Genomic DNA, 20,263 nt, shown 5'->3' on the forward strand with positions numbered 1-20,263 from the left:
CAAGCAGCGGGGAGCTGTGCCTTCTGCTGCCCTTCCCTGTCCCTTGTCGTCTCGAGGCCTGGCTCAGCTTCTACCTAGTCCACAGGTCTCCACCAGGCCACATCTTACCATCACGGCCAAAGCGAAGGGAGAGGAGCTGTTCAGTGAGGGGCATGCTGGAGGAGGGGAAGATGCTGGGCAGGGAGGTGCCCCGGTGCTCCACAGCCTGGCACGGCAGCTGCGGCAGGGCACCCTCAGAAACTGGCAGGGTGCCCTGTCCCTGCTGTAAGTGCCCAGTGCCGCTCATGCCCGAAGCCATTGGTGAGCCCCACGGTGAAAAGGGCACACTGCAATGCCCTGGCACAGCGGGGTGCCCCTGGGGCCCTGGCCAGTCCCCTGCGTGGAAAGCTCTGATGTGGACTGAAGATGAGCAGACACTGTCCTGCAGCTACCGCTGGCCTTACTCCCTAAGGAAGATCCCAGAGATGAAGACAACCGAAGAGCTTGTATGGGAAGAACAATGGTGCAGCACAGCTGCTCCCAGCATCCTGGCAAGAGGAGGCCTGGGAAGGGTGACTGAAGAGAGAATGAGGCATGAGTCCCCAGCCCTCCTGCTGGCAGCAGGGCACAGGCTGCTGGTGCTCGATGGCACACAGAGCCCCCCGCAAACAGGACAGAGCCCCGGTGTCCAGCTCAGCTCTCAGGCAGCCAAGGGAGAAGAGGGGCTCGGGAAGCACCCAGGCATCTCCATGCTTTCTCCTTGGACTCCCACCTCGAGGGACAAGGTGGGTTTCTCTGGAGACGCGTGGGAGCACCATCCCCTCCGCATGGGCTGCGCCACCCTGGTTTGGTACCCTGCAAGGGGGCCGAGAGTGTTGGCACCCAGCAGGGCAGCGCCATAGGAAGGGCAACAGGGCACCAGCCTGGCAAGACTGGTCAACCTTGGACAATGGAAGAGAAAGCTGGAGCCCTTGAGAGTGGGCCTGTGGCCTAAGGGCAGCGGGACTCCAGCAGACAGGGGCTTAGCGGCCCCCGATGTGACCCTGAGACAAAGCTCCTCCTCACAAAGGCAATGGTGGCTTACAGGCGGACAGGACGAAGGTCGAAGGCAGGGCACAGCCGGCCTCACGGGCATCCCCTGCCCCGGAGGAGGCACAAGGCGGTGGGCTGAGACGCCACAGCCAATGACGACCTCCTTGCCAGCAGTTGGACTGAGGGCTTCTATGGACCGAGCTGGTCCCTTGAAGGGGGGCTTCCCCATCCCTCCTCCACCCGTTGGGCGCAGAGCCAAAAGGGAATCCCCCAATGCTGAACCCGCCTATGGCACTGGGCAGTCCCTAGGGACCCTGCAGCTTGTGGGCACAGTGACAACGTTCAGAAAGAGATCCAGGTTGAAAAAAAAGTCAAGTCCCTACAGTCCCACTAGGACACTGCCTCTCCTCTCCAGCTCCCCAGCTGCTGTTTCAGGGACTGGTCACATTTCTATTTACAATATAGAACATGAGTGCAGGCCGGAAGCTGTGCTCCCATGGGCTCTTCCACGCAGCAAACCATTCAAAGCTGGAACTTGCTCCCTGTGGTTTGTGGGTTTTTGTTTAAATGTCTTTTGTTGCAAGGACAAGAAAAGTTTCAATCAGGCAGGACTTGAATGTCATTCCTAAGATTCATATTTACAGGAGTCTACAGTAAAGAGACAGGCAGCTCACTCCCTGTGTGCGGGGACACACCACGTCCTATGCCCCAGGACCTCCACCAGCTTTTTTTGCGTGGCCCTTTGGTAAGCAAGCCCTTCTCCCCAGCCATGCCCTCTGCACTAGGAGCCTGCCCGGCCCTCCCCGACGCAGCAGTTCAGAGACATGCACCCTCAAGTGCGTGGAAATTCCTTAGGTTTTGGATGTGTTGATCCTTCCCACCCGCCCACCCCAGCCAAGACAACATTGGGTTAAAAAGGCGCTCCTTTCATCCCTGCCTTGCCCTGCCCTGCTGTCCTCAGAGCCCCTGGGGCATCTCGCCCACACCCTGGAGAACCAGCTGCAGGAGCAATAAAGCATTAAAGTTTAAAATGTTCCTCTGGACACTGGCCTCAGAAGCACGTCTGCTCCCTGCCTCTCAGGCCCAGCCTCACAGGTATATCTCCCTCTTGGTGGTTTGGGACGAGGGGGTAGTGGCTGGCTGGAAGTCCGAGGTCTGGGTGAGAGGAATTTCCTCCATGGGAGAGTCCTTGCAGGGCTCATGGCTACTATTGGAGAAGGCACTGTACGTGGGGAGCAGGCGGAGGTTGGCCATTTTGGTGCTGCGCTCTTCTGAGAGTCTGGGGCTGCCATTCCCGACTTGCTCTTGACTCCCTCTATCTTGGTAAGGCACAAAAGTGGAGAGTTTGAGGGCGTTCTTGGGCCTGCGATTGGGGGAGGATTGGCCAGGCATCCAGCAGGTGTCGGAGTGGCCGAACTCTGTGCATTCCCGGGTACAGGTCCCAGTCATGGCTACATCAGGCAGAGGCCGGAGATCTGCAGAGAAGCAAGTGAGAGCGTCGTTACACACGCGCCGGCCCCACGGCGCGGGAGGGGAGCTGGAGCAAGCCGGGGGCACCCTGCTGTCCTCGCTCCGCGAGGTGGGACCCGTGATGTTCCCGGAGAGCGTGCTTTCTCCAGGGCCTCCCCGGGAAGGTGCACAATGAGCCCTCTGTGGTGCCCAGGGACCTGCCCACGAGGTGATGGAGCACATTAGTCTCCCAGACCAGAGCAGGATCTCTGTTCTCCTGGGAGCTCCTATCTATTGCCCACTGAGAAACAGTCACACGGAGAACGAGGAGCAGAGCTGGGATGAGCTCTCTTGTACCAGCACCCTCTGCCAGTGGAAGGAAGGGGACCCAGCCAAAACAATGACCACCCAGGGAATGGAGAAGAGCTGGGAAGGGAACACAGAGTCCTGAGACCTGCTGCTTCCTCTCAAGGTCACAGCTCCAGCTCCCTCTGGATAAGCACCTTCCCTGCGTTGGGTGAAGAACTGAGGAGGCACCGCATGGCAGGGCATCTCTCATTGAATCCATCTCCTGCAGTGAGGAGGTCTACCCAGCGGGGAATGTCACAGCCTGGACTTGCACAGCAGGAAATAGGCTGCCACAGGACTGGTCATCCCGCAACCATGGGCACCACCAGGCCTTCCCAGGCTCTGAGAATCACCTTGGCCCAGGCACACCTGGATTAGCAGTGAACGCTTTGCAGTGCAGAAGTCCTTAGGGAGAGTCCTTAGGAAACAGCCATTCCCTTCCGCAGACAGCCAGACCCTTCACTGCCCTGAGGTACAATCAGATGTCCTGAGTGTCAAGACACTCTGTGCCTATATGCTGCCAGAATTCCCCAAGCATTTATATTTCTGCATTCCAGAAAAAAACAAGCATAAGTCCAGAAAACAACCAGCCCTCTCTAACATCAGAAGTGTCCTAGCTCATGCCTTCCTGGCCATCCTTGGACACTCCTGCCCTGCTCACCACCGGGCACCCCAGGCCACATGCAAGCCTGTGGCACAAGCAGGCATTAACAGGAGCTGTCCCTCCCTAAGCCCAGCCAGGAGTCCTTGGACATCAGCTGATCTCCCATGCAGAGTTTGACATACCCAAACACAGTGGTAAAATCGTTTCTACCCTCAGTGTAGTTGGGCATAGATGAAACCTATGAATTCCTGCCTCAGAAATGCCCAAGTTTCTCTATGCACCAAACACCTACGCCTGAGAGAGCAAGATATCCCTGTGCATCAGCAACTCCTGCTTCTGACATAGCCAGGAAGCTCTGGCTACCACTTACTTCCCATTCTGGTCACAGCCCTGCTGCATACAAGCACTGGCCTCTCTCAACCTGGGTATTACGAGGCCTTTCTGAGGCCCAGCCACATGTTCTTTACACAGCCAGTATCTGTCCTAAATCTCCAGGGGCCAAAACTAGCCAAGCACAAGTGAGTTTCCTTCCAACAGGCATCGCAGACCCAAGAGAACCCCTTGCCCAGACTGCCCCATGTGCCACCTGCTCTCTTGTGACTAAGGAAGGAGCTTCCTTGGCCATGTCGCACACACCTATTGCTTCCATCTAGCCATTTCTTGAGCCAAGCACAGCCCCCTGTCACCACCTGGGACATGTCACTGCCCACTGCCATGGACAGGAAGGCAGATCGAGCCTGCTGGGATGAGGGGAGTGTTTCTCATGCTTTTGGTCCACCCTGAGACTCTCAACTGAAAACCTCCCTTCTGATTAAAAGCTACTGCAGGGCCAGGACTACTTGCACACTTATTGTAGGAACCAAAGCAAAGCACAGAAACTACATTGAGTCAGGCTCCAGGATTCCTGCCAATGAGGGAGTCCTTTCTGTGCCAGCGAGGCTGTCCTGGTTTCGGCTCTGTGGTGCCTCCTCCCAAGGAATGCACGGCATCCAGCAGAGTGAGGTATCCCTCAGCTGGCTGCATGTTTAAATTCACCTCGTTTCCACCCAAAAGACTCTGAAGTTCTCTTCTCAGCATACAGGGGCACTCCGTGTAGCATCAGGATAGTCCCTACATCTCTCCATGGAGGATCTCAGTATCCTACACTGAAGACTCTCCAAAGAGACCCAGAAACCAACAGATTTAGTGCTCAAGTGCTCCAAGCATCTGAAAGGTGGAGACCTATGGGGCTAGCACAGGACCTGCAACATACTCAAGCCTTTCACAACTGCAGAGTTGGGACATCTCACATGCTAACCTGCACGATTACTCACAAACTGCTTGAATTACTCCACTAAGACCAGCCACTTTGTCATCACATGGTGCCAACAGGCCTGTCAGCTCAGAGCACGACCCCACGCCTGCCCCTTCCCACCAGATACACACTAGCAAGCACAGGCTCATCCTTCCAAAGCCAACGGATGAGGTGTCAGCCCTTCATTCCTGAGGAGAAGCCAAGTGGAGCCATTCACACTGTTCAGGGGGTCCTGCCCTTGTCAGTAGGTCCCTCCTGCCCCAGTTTGTAGCTTTAGGGCACAGGACCCCCCAGGTGACTGTGGCATGGATTTCAAAACAGGCAACCTCCTGAGGATGTGAGAAAGATCTCTGCAGGATACAGCTTCAAACAGTGCTAGGCATGGTTGACATAGATCAGAAGGGAGAGCTGAAAGGATGGGCATGAAGAAAGGGGAGAAGTTAGCAACGAAGCAGTGTGCTAGAACAAATCTTGTGGCAAAGCAACCCCCAGTGACTGTATTCCAAATTCTCAGCTCTTCTGGGGGGTGAGGCACGCCAGTTTTTTGCCTTGGTTACTGCAGAGGCTACGGCACCCACTCTGCTCGCCGTGCTGGGAGCCTCCTCCCGTGTCCCATCCCCTGGCGCACATGTAAGCTGTGGTATCCTGGTGGAAGCCATAAGGACATACCTCAGTGCAGACCCCTTCACAGCCTGCTCCGCTCAGGGGACTCTAATGAGGAGCAGAAAAAGGATGACAGGGTCACATCATTGCACAACCCGCAGTGTCCACACCCGCCCTACAATCCTGGCCCCTTCGACCTCTGCCAGCCCACCCTTTACATTGCACTGAGACCCACAAGATTCTTCTGGCCCCCAAGTGTCTCCTGGCCCTGCTCTGGCCACCTGGAGGCTGCTTGGCCACCACTGCCTGTCAGTCAATAGCCTATTTTAGATTATCTTGACTCTCTGGAATCCACCAGCTCTCACAGGACTCACGTAGCATCTGAGGTTCCCATCCATCAATCTCCCTAGTTCTCTGGCCTTCACCATTTCCCAACACTGCCACATCAGCCCCTGGCGTCTATGTCTTCCCTGCTTTTTTTGCCTTCTGTTTCCTGACTTCTACTCTTTAACTATGAGGAAGTCTCTGATGTACTGGAACTTGAAGCTGAGCTGCCTCGTGTGGCTCCAAGTGCCCGTATGCAGAGGCGCGGGCATCACACAGCAACGGGCCTGCACACACAGAGGCAGCTCCAACGACCGTGGGCTGCTCGGCCTGTGTGAGCAACCCAGCACCACAGACACAAACGAACTTATGCTCTTGGGACAGCCATGCCCACATCTAAGGTGCAGAAGCAAGAGCTCAAGCATTGCGGATGCCAAGGTGCCCACATGTGCCAGTGTGAGATCTTAGCTTGGTAGGGGACGTCTTTGGGATTGTTCTCAGGGCTGCTCACAGAACAACTGCTTTGTTTCCTGACCACAAGCAAAGTTGCCTCATATTTTTCCCTTGGATTCAGGTAGAAAGCAAGACGCAAAATGAGATGCAGAAGAGCTTGGTTTTCATCTCTGTTCTGTGCAAGTCAAAGCAGGGTCTGAAATCCATGTCCTGGATGATCCCACAGATCCCCAGATGATCTCTAAGATGCTGGCTTGGTCAGATTGAGGCCTTGTTTTTTTCTTTCGCTTCTTCTGTTGGAGAAGTAGTATCTCTATCTCCTGTTTATCTCCTTTTCTTCAGGGCAAATGGGAGGATTCATCATCATTTTCACTTCCAGGAGGGCTTTGGCACTTGCAGGCTGGGGAGTGGCTAATTCCACAGTTTCTTGCTCTGATGGAAGGTGCTTTGCTGAGCGCATGGAGGCAGGGCTAAAATAAAAGCTATCACAGTAGTGAGCAAAGTTATAGTGATTTTCTTGCCTCAGTAGCAGTTTAGAAATCACAGGATCAAGCAGGAACTCAGTGTTCAGGGTCTTTTATTCCAGTTTTTCCTTTGTGTTTCTGGCACAAAAGTCTTTTTCCAGTGTTGTCCCTGCCCGTGCAGTGAGATGCTGGCATTGAATCTCTCTAGCTAAAGGAGCGTATTATGTGCTGTGAGCACAAGCGGCTCAGCTTTAAGACCCCAGGAATGGGACAGGGCCTAACTCCTGAATAGCTGGGGTTTAGAACAAGCACAACCCTTCGGCCTAATTCTCAGCACATGCCAGTAGGTCAGAGAGCTGGATGTGTCAGCAGAGACAGCCCTAAATTGTTCCTTTGGGGTAAACATTGATGGAAATCTTGCCCACAAAATGCTGATTCTTCATCACACGTGCCTCTGTGATGCCCCTTAGAAAGGGCAAGGAGATAGAGGCCAAGGTTTGCCTAGGAATTTAGGTACTTATTTAGTCCTTGTAACATGTACTCAGGATTCCACATCCTTCTTCAACCTGTTTTTGTGACTCTGAAATTTAATTTACAGTGGAGCAGAAACGATGCCTGGAGTCTAAGGAACATTTCCTTGGGCATCAGGAACAGATGCTGGACACAGATCAGAGGGGCAAAGCAATGAGATCATTTCTGAAAGAGGCTGGACTCCACACGTTCCTGAGCAATGGGCACACGGAGAGCCCTGCTCTCTGGGCACGATGAAGCATCCGGATTTCAAGACTCTCACTACATGACTGTCCTGTCTTTCACTCCTGATAGAGGGGATGAGGTCAGTGCACCAGTCTTTAAGCCTGTCTTTCTTCAGAGAGATGTTGCAGACATTGAAGCATGATATCCCCAAGTGATTAAGAGGATAGCAGTGATCTCTCTAGCATCTCTTTCTTCCATCGTGTTCTGGTCATGCAAAGTAATTGCCTGCCAATGCAGGTTCTGTTTTCCTGAGCTTTGCCCACTCTTTGCACTCCTGTCATCAAGGTTTCTATGCCAGAATGCTGCAGTTCACAGCCAGGAAGGATGCAGAGCTCTCCAGGCATTCACAGTCCCCACATCTCACAGGCCTCCGGATCCTCCTTTTCTATTTCTTTGCACTTCTCTGGCATCCTCTTGTGAGCTGCCTCAGGGCTGCTCGGCCTCAGCACATTGCATAGGAATGAGTCTGAGGTAGTAAAAGTCACAACCCTTTGAACTTTTCAGATGAAAAAGGGGCACAGTTGGGGTTTCACACAGAGATACATTCAGAGATGCATCCTGGATGCCTGTTCTGCCTGGAGGAGGGAAGCTCGAGTTACAGCTCTATCATCAATGCTGGAGAGGTTATTCTCTCCTCCTGAGATCCAGGGCACCTCTTCCCTTTGTAGAAGAGGCTGTGCACGGCTGTCTCCTTTGGGAGGAGGAAGATACTGGTGCCACTGCTGATTATTTCAATCTCTATATCCTGGTGCAGGGCAGGAACACATCCTACTGCAGCCCCTTGCAAGGGCTTCTCCAGCAGTATTACTGCTCTAAGTCAGAGATCTCAACAAGGCACTTGAGTACCTTTAGATGTGAGAGGAAAGGAGGCAATATCCTTCAGCACGCACTTCCCTCTCCTGATTTGGATGTGCAGAGGTTTGCTCATCCACTGCAAGCTTCAGGCGCAGCTAAGAGCCCGCTTGCACCATGTCTTCGCTGTGATGGCCAAGGTTCGTTTGGTTCCCCTCTGTGTTTTGATCCACACATTAGCACTGGGACACAGAGCGTGGATGAGCAGGGATGATGCAGCACATTGGGGCAGCTCTTTCAGGTGAGCAAGTCAGGGAGAGAAGGAACGAGGGAAGGTGGTGGGACTGTGGGAACGTGACACACCAGGGCACGGCACAGCATTGCAAGAGAAGCACAGAAGAGACCGAGAAGGCCATGCAAGAAGCATGCAAGGAGGGGACAGCCCAAGGATAGGGAAAAATGTGGAGTGCGATAGTGGAGGGGGAACAGCAGGGAGGCAAAGCAGGATGCCATTGCTGAAGCGTTAGATCAGAAAGACTTATCCTCCCTATCTGATAGCACAGAGAACACACTAATTCCAACCACCTTCCCCCATTCAAGCCTGAAAGCACTTCACCCCTTCCAGAAAGTCACCTAGGCATGGTCAGAAGATAGAAGGGTCGAGCAAGCCCCTGCAAACTGAGGGCTGGGGTAGACCCAGACATCTTTCAGAACATATGTATTTAGGCTGGGGCAGGATGCAACGTCTCTAGCTTCAGCCCCTTTGTTCCCTGGTTCAGCCACTGGGAACATGGTTCCTCCTGCGCAGACCCCTTGGGCTCTGCAGACATGAGGCCCCCCTCCTGGGACGTCCCTTATGGCAGCCGTCCTCCATGGCACCTCATCGCAGCAGTGCTGGCCTCCTCGCCCACCCCTCCAACATTCCCATAACGAGCCTTGCTCCTCGCTGGCGTTGCTCTTTCCAATGCCTGCTTTCCAACGCCTAGAGCACAACTCCTCGCGGTAGGCACCATGCCCATACCCCACCGCAGCTCGCCGCAGCCGTTCTTCTCCGCCATCACTCCCCGCAGTGCTATTACCAATGGGTGCCATTCCCCCACAGCGCTCTTCCCTACAGGTTCCTTTCTCCCGTGCCGCTCTTCTCTACAGGTGCCGCTCACCTACAGCGCTATCCCCTACGCGTACCCTTCCCCTATGGCGCCGTTTCCTACAGGTGCTCTCCCCCACCGCGCTGCTACCCAAGGCATCGCTCTCCCGCGGCGCTGCTCTCTCCAGGCACTGCTCCTCGCAGCGCTGCTCCCGAGAAGCCCCGTTCCCCCACGGCGCCGCTGCCTACAGGTACTGCTCCCCTACGGTGCCACTTCCTCCAGGTACCATCTTCTCCCTCCAGGTATTGCCTCCCTACAGCTCTTCTTCCCCCAGGCACTGCTGCTCTAATGGTGCCATTTCCTCCAGGTACCATGTTTTACAGCTCTGTTCCCTCCAGATACCACCCCCCTGGGGTGCTGTTTCCTCCAGGCACCGCTATTCCATGGTCTATTCCCTCTCCATTGCTCCCATACAGTGCAGCTAGTTGGATAGGGTGCCCCAAGATCCTCTTTTCTTACACCAGTAGCCCCGCTGCTCTTCATTTCTCCCCATCACGGCACAGCTGGGACGAGTCCCTACCACCACCCTATCCCTTGACGCCCGGCACTGCCCCCATCACCGCACCCCTCGGCGCCCTTCCCCCACAGCACCTTCCCGTCCCCGCGCCCAGCTCCGTGGCCTGAGGGAATCCCCACACAGCCGGAGCTGGAGACGCTCAAGGGCCGGTCCTCATGGGGCAGTGGCTCGGCCCGGCCAGGCCTCGGCCCCAGCTCCCTGCCAGCACGGCCTCCCTTTGAAGCACCGGCGTGAGGGGGAGCGGCGCTGCGGGCGGCTGCGCAGCCGTGACCTCGCTCACAAGGTCCAGACTCCAGATCAAGGGTTGTCTCACTTCTCGGCTGCTCCACACCTCCCGTATAAAGGAGCCCGGCCTGTGCTTTGCTCCGGACGGGGCTGGCGTGCCCTGCTGACCCTGCGGGCACGCGAGCAGGCAGCTCCAGCTCCCCAGGCCAGCCTCTTTCAGGTCCCCAGTTTCCACCCGTTTTACACAGACTGGATCAGAGCGGTTTTGCTCCAGAAGCACGACACCATCTCTCTTTCCAGCCCTTGGGAAAGGCTCCTGGGCTGATGCCCATTTCCACAGTGCTGCTTTGGAGATCAATGAGTAGAGAATTCTCGAAAGCCGAATATGCAACCAGAGAGCTCCCCGTAGTCCATCCCTACTTTCCCTAGGCTGAGCTATCACTGTCCCTAAAACACCCAGGCAGACGGTTTGCAGGACCACTCCTAGCACTACAACACCCAGGCAGACGGCTTTGGGGACCAATTCTAGCACTACAACACCCAGACAGATGGCTTTCCAAACTTAACACCATCACCACAGCACACAGACAGATGGCTTCTGGTATCCGAGCCCGACCCTCCAATGCCCATAAAGGTGCTTACTGCAGTTCAACTCTACACCTACAGCTTCCAGGGCAGCAAAGAGCAACACCAGCTAATACAACAAATACTGAGAAAGATTCTCAGCGCCAGCACTGATGTCAGCCCACAGATGGATTTCTCCTAGGCACCAAAGTCAACAGATATAACACACACGGCCAGCTCCTACAGACCCCTATAGCACTTCACAGCTCTCCCCTAATGCTAAACAACAGTATCTAAACACCAGTACAAACAGTTTTCTCCGAAGTTAATGGCCTGTCAGCCCCCGGATGCACACAAGGATCAAACAGTAGCCTCTGGAGTATACTGCAACAGCATATACTAACTGCAGCACTGAAAGCAAATGACTTCCCAGATCCTGCCAAGGGTATCACAGCAGAATCAGAATGTAATTAATGCAGACAGATGCACCCACCAGCCTCAATCTTGCCAGCACAGGTAAAGTAACACTAAGCTACTTTGTCACGGCCTTCAGTGCGCCTTGGCACTGAAGACCTGAGCCCAGCATTCCCAGAGGGCATGTTCTCTCACTCGTGGTAGCTGAAGCTTGAGGGACCACCTTTTCTCTGCTGTTGTTAAGCACACAGTGTCACAGCCTGCTGAGGAGCGTAGGCATCGCCCAGAAACGCTCCTGCAGCAATGGGACATGATGCGCTCCATGTGCCGGTGACAAGAGCACCCAGATAAGAGGCTCTGGAGCCCAGCTGTGCTCCTGTGAGGTCTACACAGGCAGTTCAAACAGCTCAGTCAAGACTGGTTCACCCATAGGACTTCTCAACTGCACTGCAATCCTCTCAGTACCCAAACAAATTCCATCCTCTGTGACAATCTCAGTGTTGCCCAGATGATCTAAGTGGACAAAGTGGAGCTCTGACCTTCACTGGACTATAAAAAACAGTTATTACACTAAATCACAGAATAATTTACTATAAAGTCTATCTGAATAGGATTACAGGGTTCAAAGGAAATGCCAAAATTAGGCTTGTCCACACAGTCTTAATTCTCTTCATGGAAGGCTGCCTTATGATGCTGACAAGAATTTTCATGGACAATATTTTTCCCTAGAGTCTTTTGAGCCTTCTGGCAAGAGCACAGAATCACCTGCAGATGTTTCACACTCCTCCGATGGAAGAGTGACACTTCCACCCCATGTGCTGGAGAAGCCAGAGAACATACAGTGAATGGGGCAAGAGACTGCAGGAAATGGCACGTCCAAAGTGCAGGGATGAGCTACGGGGATTCCCTTTATTATTGAGCAAAGTAAAAAATTACTTTTCCTCCTTTTAGAGGTGAAGAAAGTGAAATATTTGTGCTGGTTTCATTGAAACTTTTCAAAATATTTGCTAAGTGGCAGAGGTCCAGCATGGAAAATGGTTTCCCTGCAGTCTGCCAAAACGTCAAGCAGCTGAAAACAGAAGCAGGTAACTGGCATTATGGACCATCCTCCTCAGCCACGTTATATAAAATATGGGAGCAAGCCTAGGTCTAGGTTCCTCTAAAGCCAAAGAGATCTGGCCTCTGGCCAGCCAAGAACTTTCTTGGGACACCTACAAGGGTAATGGACATTCAGCAACCTGCTATAGCTGACCTTGCTTGCGCCCAGAGAGTGAACCAGGTTATGTATGTCCCTTCCAACCTCAACTATTCTGTGATTCTCTGGATGAATAACCACCAGACAGGACTGAGGCACGCAATCACCAAACGAAACCACAGAATAACTAAGCCATCTCCCCTGTGTCATTGCAGGCTCCTGCAGTATCCAACGCAGCAGTTGGCCAGACGGCTAACTACTCCAGTAATACTTTCTGGAGTGAACTGAGGTCTTGAAAAAGTTGCAGCTCTTCCTTCCTGTGCTGTGTAGCGAAGGCAGGTCTGAACAGAGGGGATTTCTGGCTTTGGAGTGCTCGGGCCTCTCCTGCAAGGGCTAATGGTGGCTGTGTAAATAGCAGAGGAACCCCACCTGCTTTCCCCATGCCTCATGCATGCCTTGCATGCACATTCCTGCTACCCAAATACCTACACAATTGCATCTTGCATATTCCCTCCCTACGGCTGCCAGAGCAGGATGTGCTAAAGCAGCAAATACTTCTAACAGAAGGAACCTGAGCTAATCCCTTACCTTGCGTGTGAGCGGGTGAAAGGTAGCGGTCTAATCCTCGCTGACCCAGCTCCTGTGGTTAGGCATCCTGCCACTCAGCACAGGGCTCAGGGGAAGGACGTGTCATCCCCTCGAGGCCACATCCCACACATGCACCCAGGTGGATTCCAGCGCCCTGTCCCTCCGGCTGGACTCCGGGCCCTCCATCTGCTGCAACTCGCTGCTCCGCCAGCCTTCCTCCAAGAGTTAATCTTCCTCGCTAGAGCTCCTCAAAGCTCATTAGAAAGAGCCTGGGCAAGTGTGGTGGCAGACACCATTGCACTTATCTCCCCACTTCCGGGGATCTGCCCTTATCATTTAATTAAAGCTGCAGTTGTGCTTCCTGGCATCAGCTAATCAGGGAGGGCATTGGAGCTTGAGGCAGCCTCTGCCAGCTTGACAGCGATGAAGGAGAAGGGAGAACATGCCCTAGGAAGAGCAATAAAAGGTAGGAGGAGATAAAGGAACCCTTTGTGCTGGCACCCTGGGGCATGGGACAGCAGAGAGGGACAGAGCTAGCCCCAGTGCCAGGCTGATGGTGCAACGCAGAGGTGCTGTAGGATGCAGGTCTCTCTCGGACAGCTCTAGATGGACTCCACAACCTCACTCTGGGAGCAAGAGAAGGAAACAGCAGCCAGCCCAGGCAGCCTCCAAAGCACCGCAGAAGGAACATGCACCAGGAAGGGTGACCATCAAACAACAACCTCCCGCATCAGGGCTCCACAGGAAGGCAAGGATGCATAAGTGCTCTGCAGCCCCTACCAATATTGCTGTTTGGAGGCTTCAAGGCTGTGTGGGCACAGCTACACAGGGAGCCGTGCTGGCACACATTCAAAGAGAAAACCAGCCATTTGGGGGGCAAACAACCCCCAAACAATGCTGACAGCCTCCGTGCCAAATTCCACACCTCTGTTCCAAAGTGTGGATAAGCTAATGGGTCTTAAAAGGAAATTCTTAAACCCAGTTTGTTAGCGTGGCTGAGATGATAGCATGTCTTGTTCTCAAGAAAAAAGCAGCTGGAACACCTTAGCTAAAACAAGACAAAAAGAAAAAGAAATCAACCTGAGGGAAACCCAGCATGGAAAATTTAAGCTTTAGCGCTGGAAATCTGCTGAAATGATAAGCAATTGAAAATAAGTCTTTACAATACAAAATGTCAGGCAGCCTGAGGCTGTGCAGTCTATATAATGATCCCCATTGCGAGTTCCAGGAGCTGCTCTGAAGGTGCAGCCAGGTTGGGAGATGCTCATGTGTGCTGAGCACGCTCTGGGCTGAAGATAAGCAATAATTTTAGCAATAGTGTTGATATCATCACTATTTGATCCTATGTTATGTGAACACTATTCAGTCCCGTTCCAACTTTTTTCAGTTTCTAGTTCTGGTATCCTTCTAATGCCAGTGTGATTATATGACCAAGAATTAAGCCATTCGAACTGAAAATAAATTAGTTTTCAGCCAGATCAGTTTTCCGATCCCAGCTCGAGGCTTGTGGTGGCCTGGAGTGAGCAGGTAGCCAAATGCCCAGACTATGGGTGGACACTTGGTGGGCACCGGGACGTAAGGATACCCTTAAGGATAAGGTTGCTTTGATGAGCACTGCCTGTGCTTGCTCCTTAGTGGCTGCTCTTCATTGTATCCCTGTATTAAAGCCCTTGTGTCAAGGAGAAAAGAACTGGCCTACGCGTGTCTGCCTTTGAACAAAACCATTGTTCAGCTCCATCAACAATTTAATAATCTTTCACTCGCAGGACAATGAAGCGGGGGAAATTATTCTGGCAGGGGGGCTGGTAGCCACACAGCAAAGCACTGTTCAAGGCCTTGGAAATTGCAGAGGTGTTTAATTGACAAAAGAGATCACAACTTTATGAAAAGGGCTTGTCTCAACAAGGGGAACTGGAAATAAAGCAGGCTAAGACCACTCACAGAGGAGCAATGCAGGGGAGAAGGAAGAGCCCCTGGAAAAGAATCAAGCCAAGCCCTCCAAGAAACTCAGAGAGGAAATGATAGGACAGATTTTTATATCTATCTGCTTTGCTTTCCTTCCACCGATCTTTGCAATTCTTGGGTTGTTTAAGGGTAAAGTGAACAGTCTGTTCTCATTTTAACTTGTTTACAGGCTGCTCTGCCTTTAAAAAATGTGTTAATTGCCTGAATCATAATACCTTCGATGAGGAGGCAGAGAGGCAAGAGTCCAGGTCTTTGGATCTGCAACATTTCTGCACTGTGCAATGGATATGTGATAGGCACCAAATTCAGGGCTGATGCTCTTGGACTGCTCTGAGGAGGAAAGAACTGCCTTATACAGTAGTGTGCATACCTCGATCACAAATACCACACCCAGCCACAGAGAATTAAATACATATGAAAACCATTGTATGAGGCTACTACAGCCTTGTGAGCATTAAACCAAGGATGTTGTCATGCAAGTAAGCACCTGCACGTGGCTCAGATCAGTCGATGGAGATTTTCACAAATGCTGACGGGCAGAGAAAAAGAAAGAGGGGGTAGAAAGAGAAAAAGAGCAGGTAGGGTGTATTTACCTGTCCACAAAGACACTTCCCTGAAAAGGCACCCAAAGAAATTTGGAGGAATGATGTGGCACCCAAATGAGGGTATCTGTCACCTGATTGCCCAGCTACCTCTCAAAGACCAAGAGCAGCCAACACAGAAGAGCTTTACTACTCTTAACTACCCAATCCATTTCTCTTGTAGTAGAGAGTCACACAGTAAATGCAGATGAACATGCACAATATTCACTCTTCAAACACGCACAGGGTCTGAAATCAAAAATCCACAGTGGAAGCTAAATGCAGAGACATTTTGGGGCTGGCACATGGCAGGAATAGCATCTGCACTGGTCAAATCCTTCTGCAGTGCAGCCAAAATACATGCCAAAAATCAGCCCAGGAGGTCCACATTTCTGAATTAAATCACTTGCCATCTTGCTGGTGTGATTCCCCACTGAGGCAGTGGAAGGTTTCATGGTGCTGATGGCCACAGCTGAGGAGAGCTCATCTTTTTGTGCAAGAATTGAAGGTATCAGCATTGATGTAGCCTGCTAAAGGTGGAACTCTGTGCAAATATAGAAGAATTTCAGCGTGTCTCTGAAAATGAAGAGGTTTATGAAGGGGAAAAAGAATATCCTTGTTGTATTTTGCTTGGGAAGACCCAGGGAAAAAAAAAAGCCCAGACACTGAGGATAACCATTGCTCTGCCCTATTTTTCTTATTAGGATGGCAGAAAAGGACTCTGCCACCACAAGAGGTGGGAAAAACAAGGGTAATCTCTTCACATATTGAGTATCAATCTCCATCTGCCCCTGGGTGTTGCAGTTTAGTGAGTGCTGGAGGTTAGACACGATAAAACTTGCACCACTCAAGGGAGGCCGGCCAGAGGCCGTCCTAAAGGCACAGAATGAATAACACATGCTTTAAGGAATGCTAAGATTAATCTTGCTACCTGGCATCCTCTCAGGACAATGGGGATACATCATCAGCTTGCACCTGAGGCGGACTGACAACAGGAATTCACCAGCTTTGTGACCTGCAAAGCACAGCGCAAGGGAACAGCCGGAAGATCAGGAGAAGATTTTGATTTCATGGTCCACCAGAAATGTACAAAAACTTCCAGGATCAGTCCAAGAGCATAATTTTTACAATTATTTTTCAAAAAGGAGAAGACAAAGACAGCAGGTCTGCTCTTTATTCATCCTCCACAGCAATGGAAGATAGGTGTGTAGCTGTGAGAGAAGCAGCGAGAACCTGTATGGAGCAGTGCAGAACTGGATAGACAGAAAGTGCAAGAAAGATCTGTGATTTGAGAGGATTACGCTCAGCAGCTGACCCTCGGAAAGATGCCCTTAATCATCATTAAGGAGGTTTACGTGGCCAGGGATCAAGAGGCTGAAGAAGCCAAGCCCTTAGTCTCATGATGTGGGTGAGTGAAGAAGGAAAACAGGGATTGGGGTATGAAGAACAAAATGTGCGTGGGGAGCAGGGCTGACCCTGCCAAGGGCAGTGCAGACCTGCCTGAGCATCATAGGGGCTCAGGGGCTGTCTGGCAAGAGAAACTGATAGGGCAGTAGCATTGTTTTCAGGCAAGGCAAGATATTTGCTTTCTCACAGTGATTTATCTGCATCTCTGTGGGTGCCCCTTCCTGCGTGGCTAATAAGCAGCAAGATGCTAGACGTGGAATACACAATTTCTTTTGCTTTTATTCATTTTCTTCCTAGATATAATAAGCCTTAGTTTTGTCAAGATCCCTGTAGTCTGGGTAATTTCATATAGAGATCCTCAAGGAGCAGAGCGCTCTATTCCCCTCAACGTTTAATATCTTGGTTTTGGTTGGCATATTATCAAGCAATAATTTACACAGCTGAAGAAGAAAAAAAATCCTTATGTCTAATTGGCATTATACTAATTACCAGCAAAACACACCAGTCAAATATCATGCATACTTTCTCCCTGTCATTTTACATTCCCTACTCCATCTTCTTTAGCATCAGCATCCATAAAACAACACAACCCACTGTTCTGACACATCTCTTCAAGCATCATATCCTAAGTCTTTCCTATCTCTCACTGTCTCCCTGCTTCTTCACTTCCAAGCAGGGTGATCCTAAAATGAACGTAGACATAAAACTGAGGACTGTTGTTTCTGTGAGCTTGTGCCCATGCTACTCCAGCATCTCATTTTTCTCTTTCTGTTCTTCTCAGCCTCTCCCAACACTTCTTATATGGAGGGGTTATGGTCATCAACATAAGGATACTTTATCGTTTTTATCCATATAACTATATGCACGCAGATAACAGAGGCACCTTCTGTTCACAGATGGGCTGTCTAAATAGCTTTATCCCTGACTCACAGCATTTTACCACAAATGATTTTTAAAGTAAAACACATTCAACCTGAGAATGGGACTCTTACCCTCGGAAAAGAGCCTTGAACATAAATCTAATCAGCTCGGGAGTCCAGCAGGAGCCCTGTCCCCGTCACGTGGATTGTCTCGTCTTGTCATTAGCCTTGTTTTGCCCCATGCCCTATGCCCTCTGCCAAAGAAAGCCCAGGTGCGTTCAGGGAGTGAGTCCAGAGAAATGATTCCCAATGTGCAGGATGGACGAGACCACCATGACTAGGAGGTTTAGCCGAATGGACACGAGCTGTGCTGTGCTGGTTGACCTCAAAGCCCCAGAACAGGCTTTGGCCCACTGTGTTGTGTGACACAGCAGTGGATGGAGCATCTTCACAGGCCTGAGGATCCAGCAGACTCCGAGCACTCCTGTTCTTGCATCAGTGAGGTACAGCCAGAGTCGTGGGCTCTTGCCCCCTCCAACAACAGTGAACAGAGACAACTTGTCATTGAGATCTTTCTAGATCATAGAATCATAGAATGCTTAAGGTTGGAAGGGACCTCTAGGGATCATCCAGTCCAACCCCTGCACACGCAGGGTCACCTAGAGCACGTGGCACAGGACTGCGTCCAAGCGGGTTCTGAAGATCTCCAGAGAAGGAGACTCCACAACCTCTCTGGGCAGCCTCTTCCAGTGCTCTGGCACCCTCGCTGTTAAGAAATTTTTCCTTAAGTTCATGTGGAACTTTTGATGCTTCCGTTTGTGGCCGTTTCCTCTAGTTCTATCGGTGGCCAGCACTGAAAAGAGGCCAGCACCATCCTCCTCACTGCCTCCCTTGAGGTACTTCTAGACACTGCTCAGGTCCCCCCTCAGCCTTCTCTTCTCCAGGCTGAACAGGCCCAGCTCCCTCAGCCTCTCCTCATAGGGCAAATGTTCCAGGCCCCTGATCATCCTTGTAGCCCTGCGCTGGACTCTCTCCAGCAGCTCCACATCCCTCTTGTACTGTGGGGCCCAGAACTGGACACAATACTCCAGATGGGAATGGAGATGATTCTATGTCTATGATTCTATGATTCTAAGAAAGGTCTGAAGAGGTTGGAAACTGAGGCAACAAACCATGTATGAGTGTGAGTGTAACATAATGCTGCTCTCTGCTGCAAGAGCTTCCCCCACTTCTGCTCATTCTCGTGTTCCTGATGGACAGAGGGCTGGGGTGTCAGCAAGGGAGCCCAGGTCCGAGCACACTGCCAAGGGAAGGAGCTCCTGATCGCTATACAGCCTCCCTGCATAGCTGTTTTGTCAGCATCGGCCTCTGACAGACTCTATGGTTGCATCAGCTCACATGAAATGAGCCCTAGTTCCTGCAAGGTAATCTCAGCTCTTCAAAAGGAAAAGCAAATGCAAGGGCTGATACGGTTAGATAACCACTGAGGCAAAGCAACCTTTCCTTGGTATCTCTCGCCAGATGCCATGACTAATGTTAGATTTATGGAGTGTCCTCTCTGCAAGTGAAACAAAGAGCTGGCGTTACATCCACTTAATAGAGGCGACTTCAAATCAGGATAGATGAGAACTTGTAGGAAGGAGACAGAAGAGAGATTCATTGATAGTGAGAGTACAAAGGACAAAATATCAGGGAAGAGCAAAGAACTGAGACTGACATTTGACCTGCCTCAATAGCTAAACTCCCATTGATTTCACCACGGACAGGAATGAATCCCTTATCCTCTATCTCGTGACTACAGGATGGATTTTCCGTCTCAGAGATCTAGAGCTGACCAATCCTTCAAACTCAGGCACATGCTATCAAGGGTTCTTTTTATCAGGAAGAAAATCCAGAATAAAGTTCTCAAGAAGCTCCAATGGGAGACTTCGTAAGATCCTCTAGCATTAAGTTGAAATTCCAGCTAACATAGATCCATTTACATGAGAAGAGCTACAGACAATCAGGAGGATCTATAGAAACATTTACAGAGGCAGGTGGAGGAAATAACCGAGTTATATCACAGAGAAGCTGGAAATGGTATGTCAAAACTCTTCAAGCACCTTTCTAAGAATGTAGTACTTTGAATACAACAAACAAAATCTGTGACTGCTGAAGGATGTTAGTTCCAGTTTAGCCATATTCTAAATATGAATGCCCACTCAGTCTGGCTGTTTATCACCCCTCTGCATAGCCTCTGCTTTTTGCAAGTTCAGCTTTCTGTGGAGCCTCATTGTTATCAGGATAAGAAAATTGCTTTGACTGAAGATTAATCTGGCAACAAATAATCCAGAGAAACTTCAGCCTGAGCAGCTCCCTGTTCCAGCTCACCATGCAGCCAGACAAACAGTTGTATTGGCACAGAGGGATGAGGAAAATAAGGCACAGAGGTGGCAGCTGACTATTTTGCCACTCTTGCTGACAAAACACCTGGGGTGCGGGCTGTGGTGAACAAGTTCATCAAAAATGCTCATATCTCAGCTGTTGGCTCTCTCATAGACATCACAGGGACTATGTGCAACTGCTCCTGTATGCCTGTCCAAAGGCAGAACACCTGGGTACCAAGACCATTTCAAGTGCATACTTCGAAATTTTCCAGAAAGCACAAAATAATAGACTTAGGGAGCATCGTTCTACCCCTCTACGAAGAGCAATGTGATAC

The 20,263-nt window shown here is 51.2% G+C and overlaps 1 protein-coding gene across 2 annotated transcripts in view; it reads right to left on the reverse strand.

Moving 5' to 3' along the window:
• Nucleotides 1-327: 327 nt before the first annotated feature.
• Nucleotides 328-20,263, reverse strand: part of PCDH1 (protocadherin 1) — a 52,780-nt gene continuing 32,844 nt past the window's right edge. Inside the window, exons 5-6 of one of the 2 annotated variants that reach the window (XM_088522670.1) lie at nt 5,376-5,417; nt 2,254-2,486 (exon numbers count right to left, since the gene is read on the reverse strand). In XM_088522670.1, the coding sequence (XP_088378796.1) occupies nt 5,392-5,417 (26 nt within the window). In that variant the 3' untranslated portion in view covers nt 2,254-2,486; nt 5,376-5,391. Of the gene's footprint in view, nt 2,487-5,375; nt 5,418-20,263 lie in introns of both variants that reach the window. The other variant, XM_088522669.1, reaches the window with a different exon arrangement.

The sequence above is a fragment of the Tinamus guttatus genome, unplaced genomic scaffold (assembly GCF_059628265.1).
Source record: "Tinamus guttatus ecotype Peru unplaced genomic scaffold, ASM5962826v1 Tinamus_guttatus_pri_ptg000155l, whole genome shotgun sequence".
In the NCBI taxonomy this organism is placed as follows: domain Eukaryota; kingdom Metazoa; phylum Chordata; class Aves; order Tinamiformes; family Tinamidae; genus Tinamus; species Tinamus guttatus.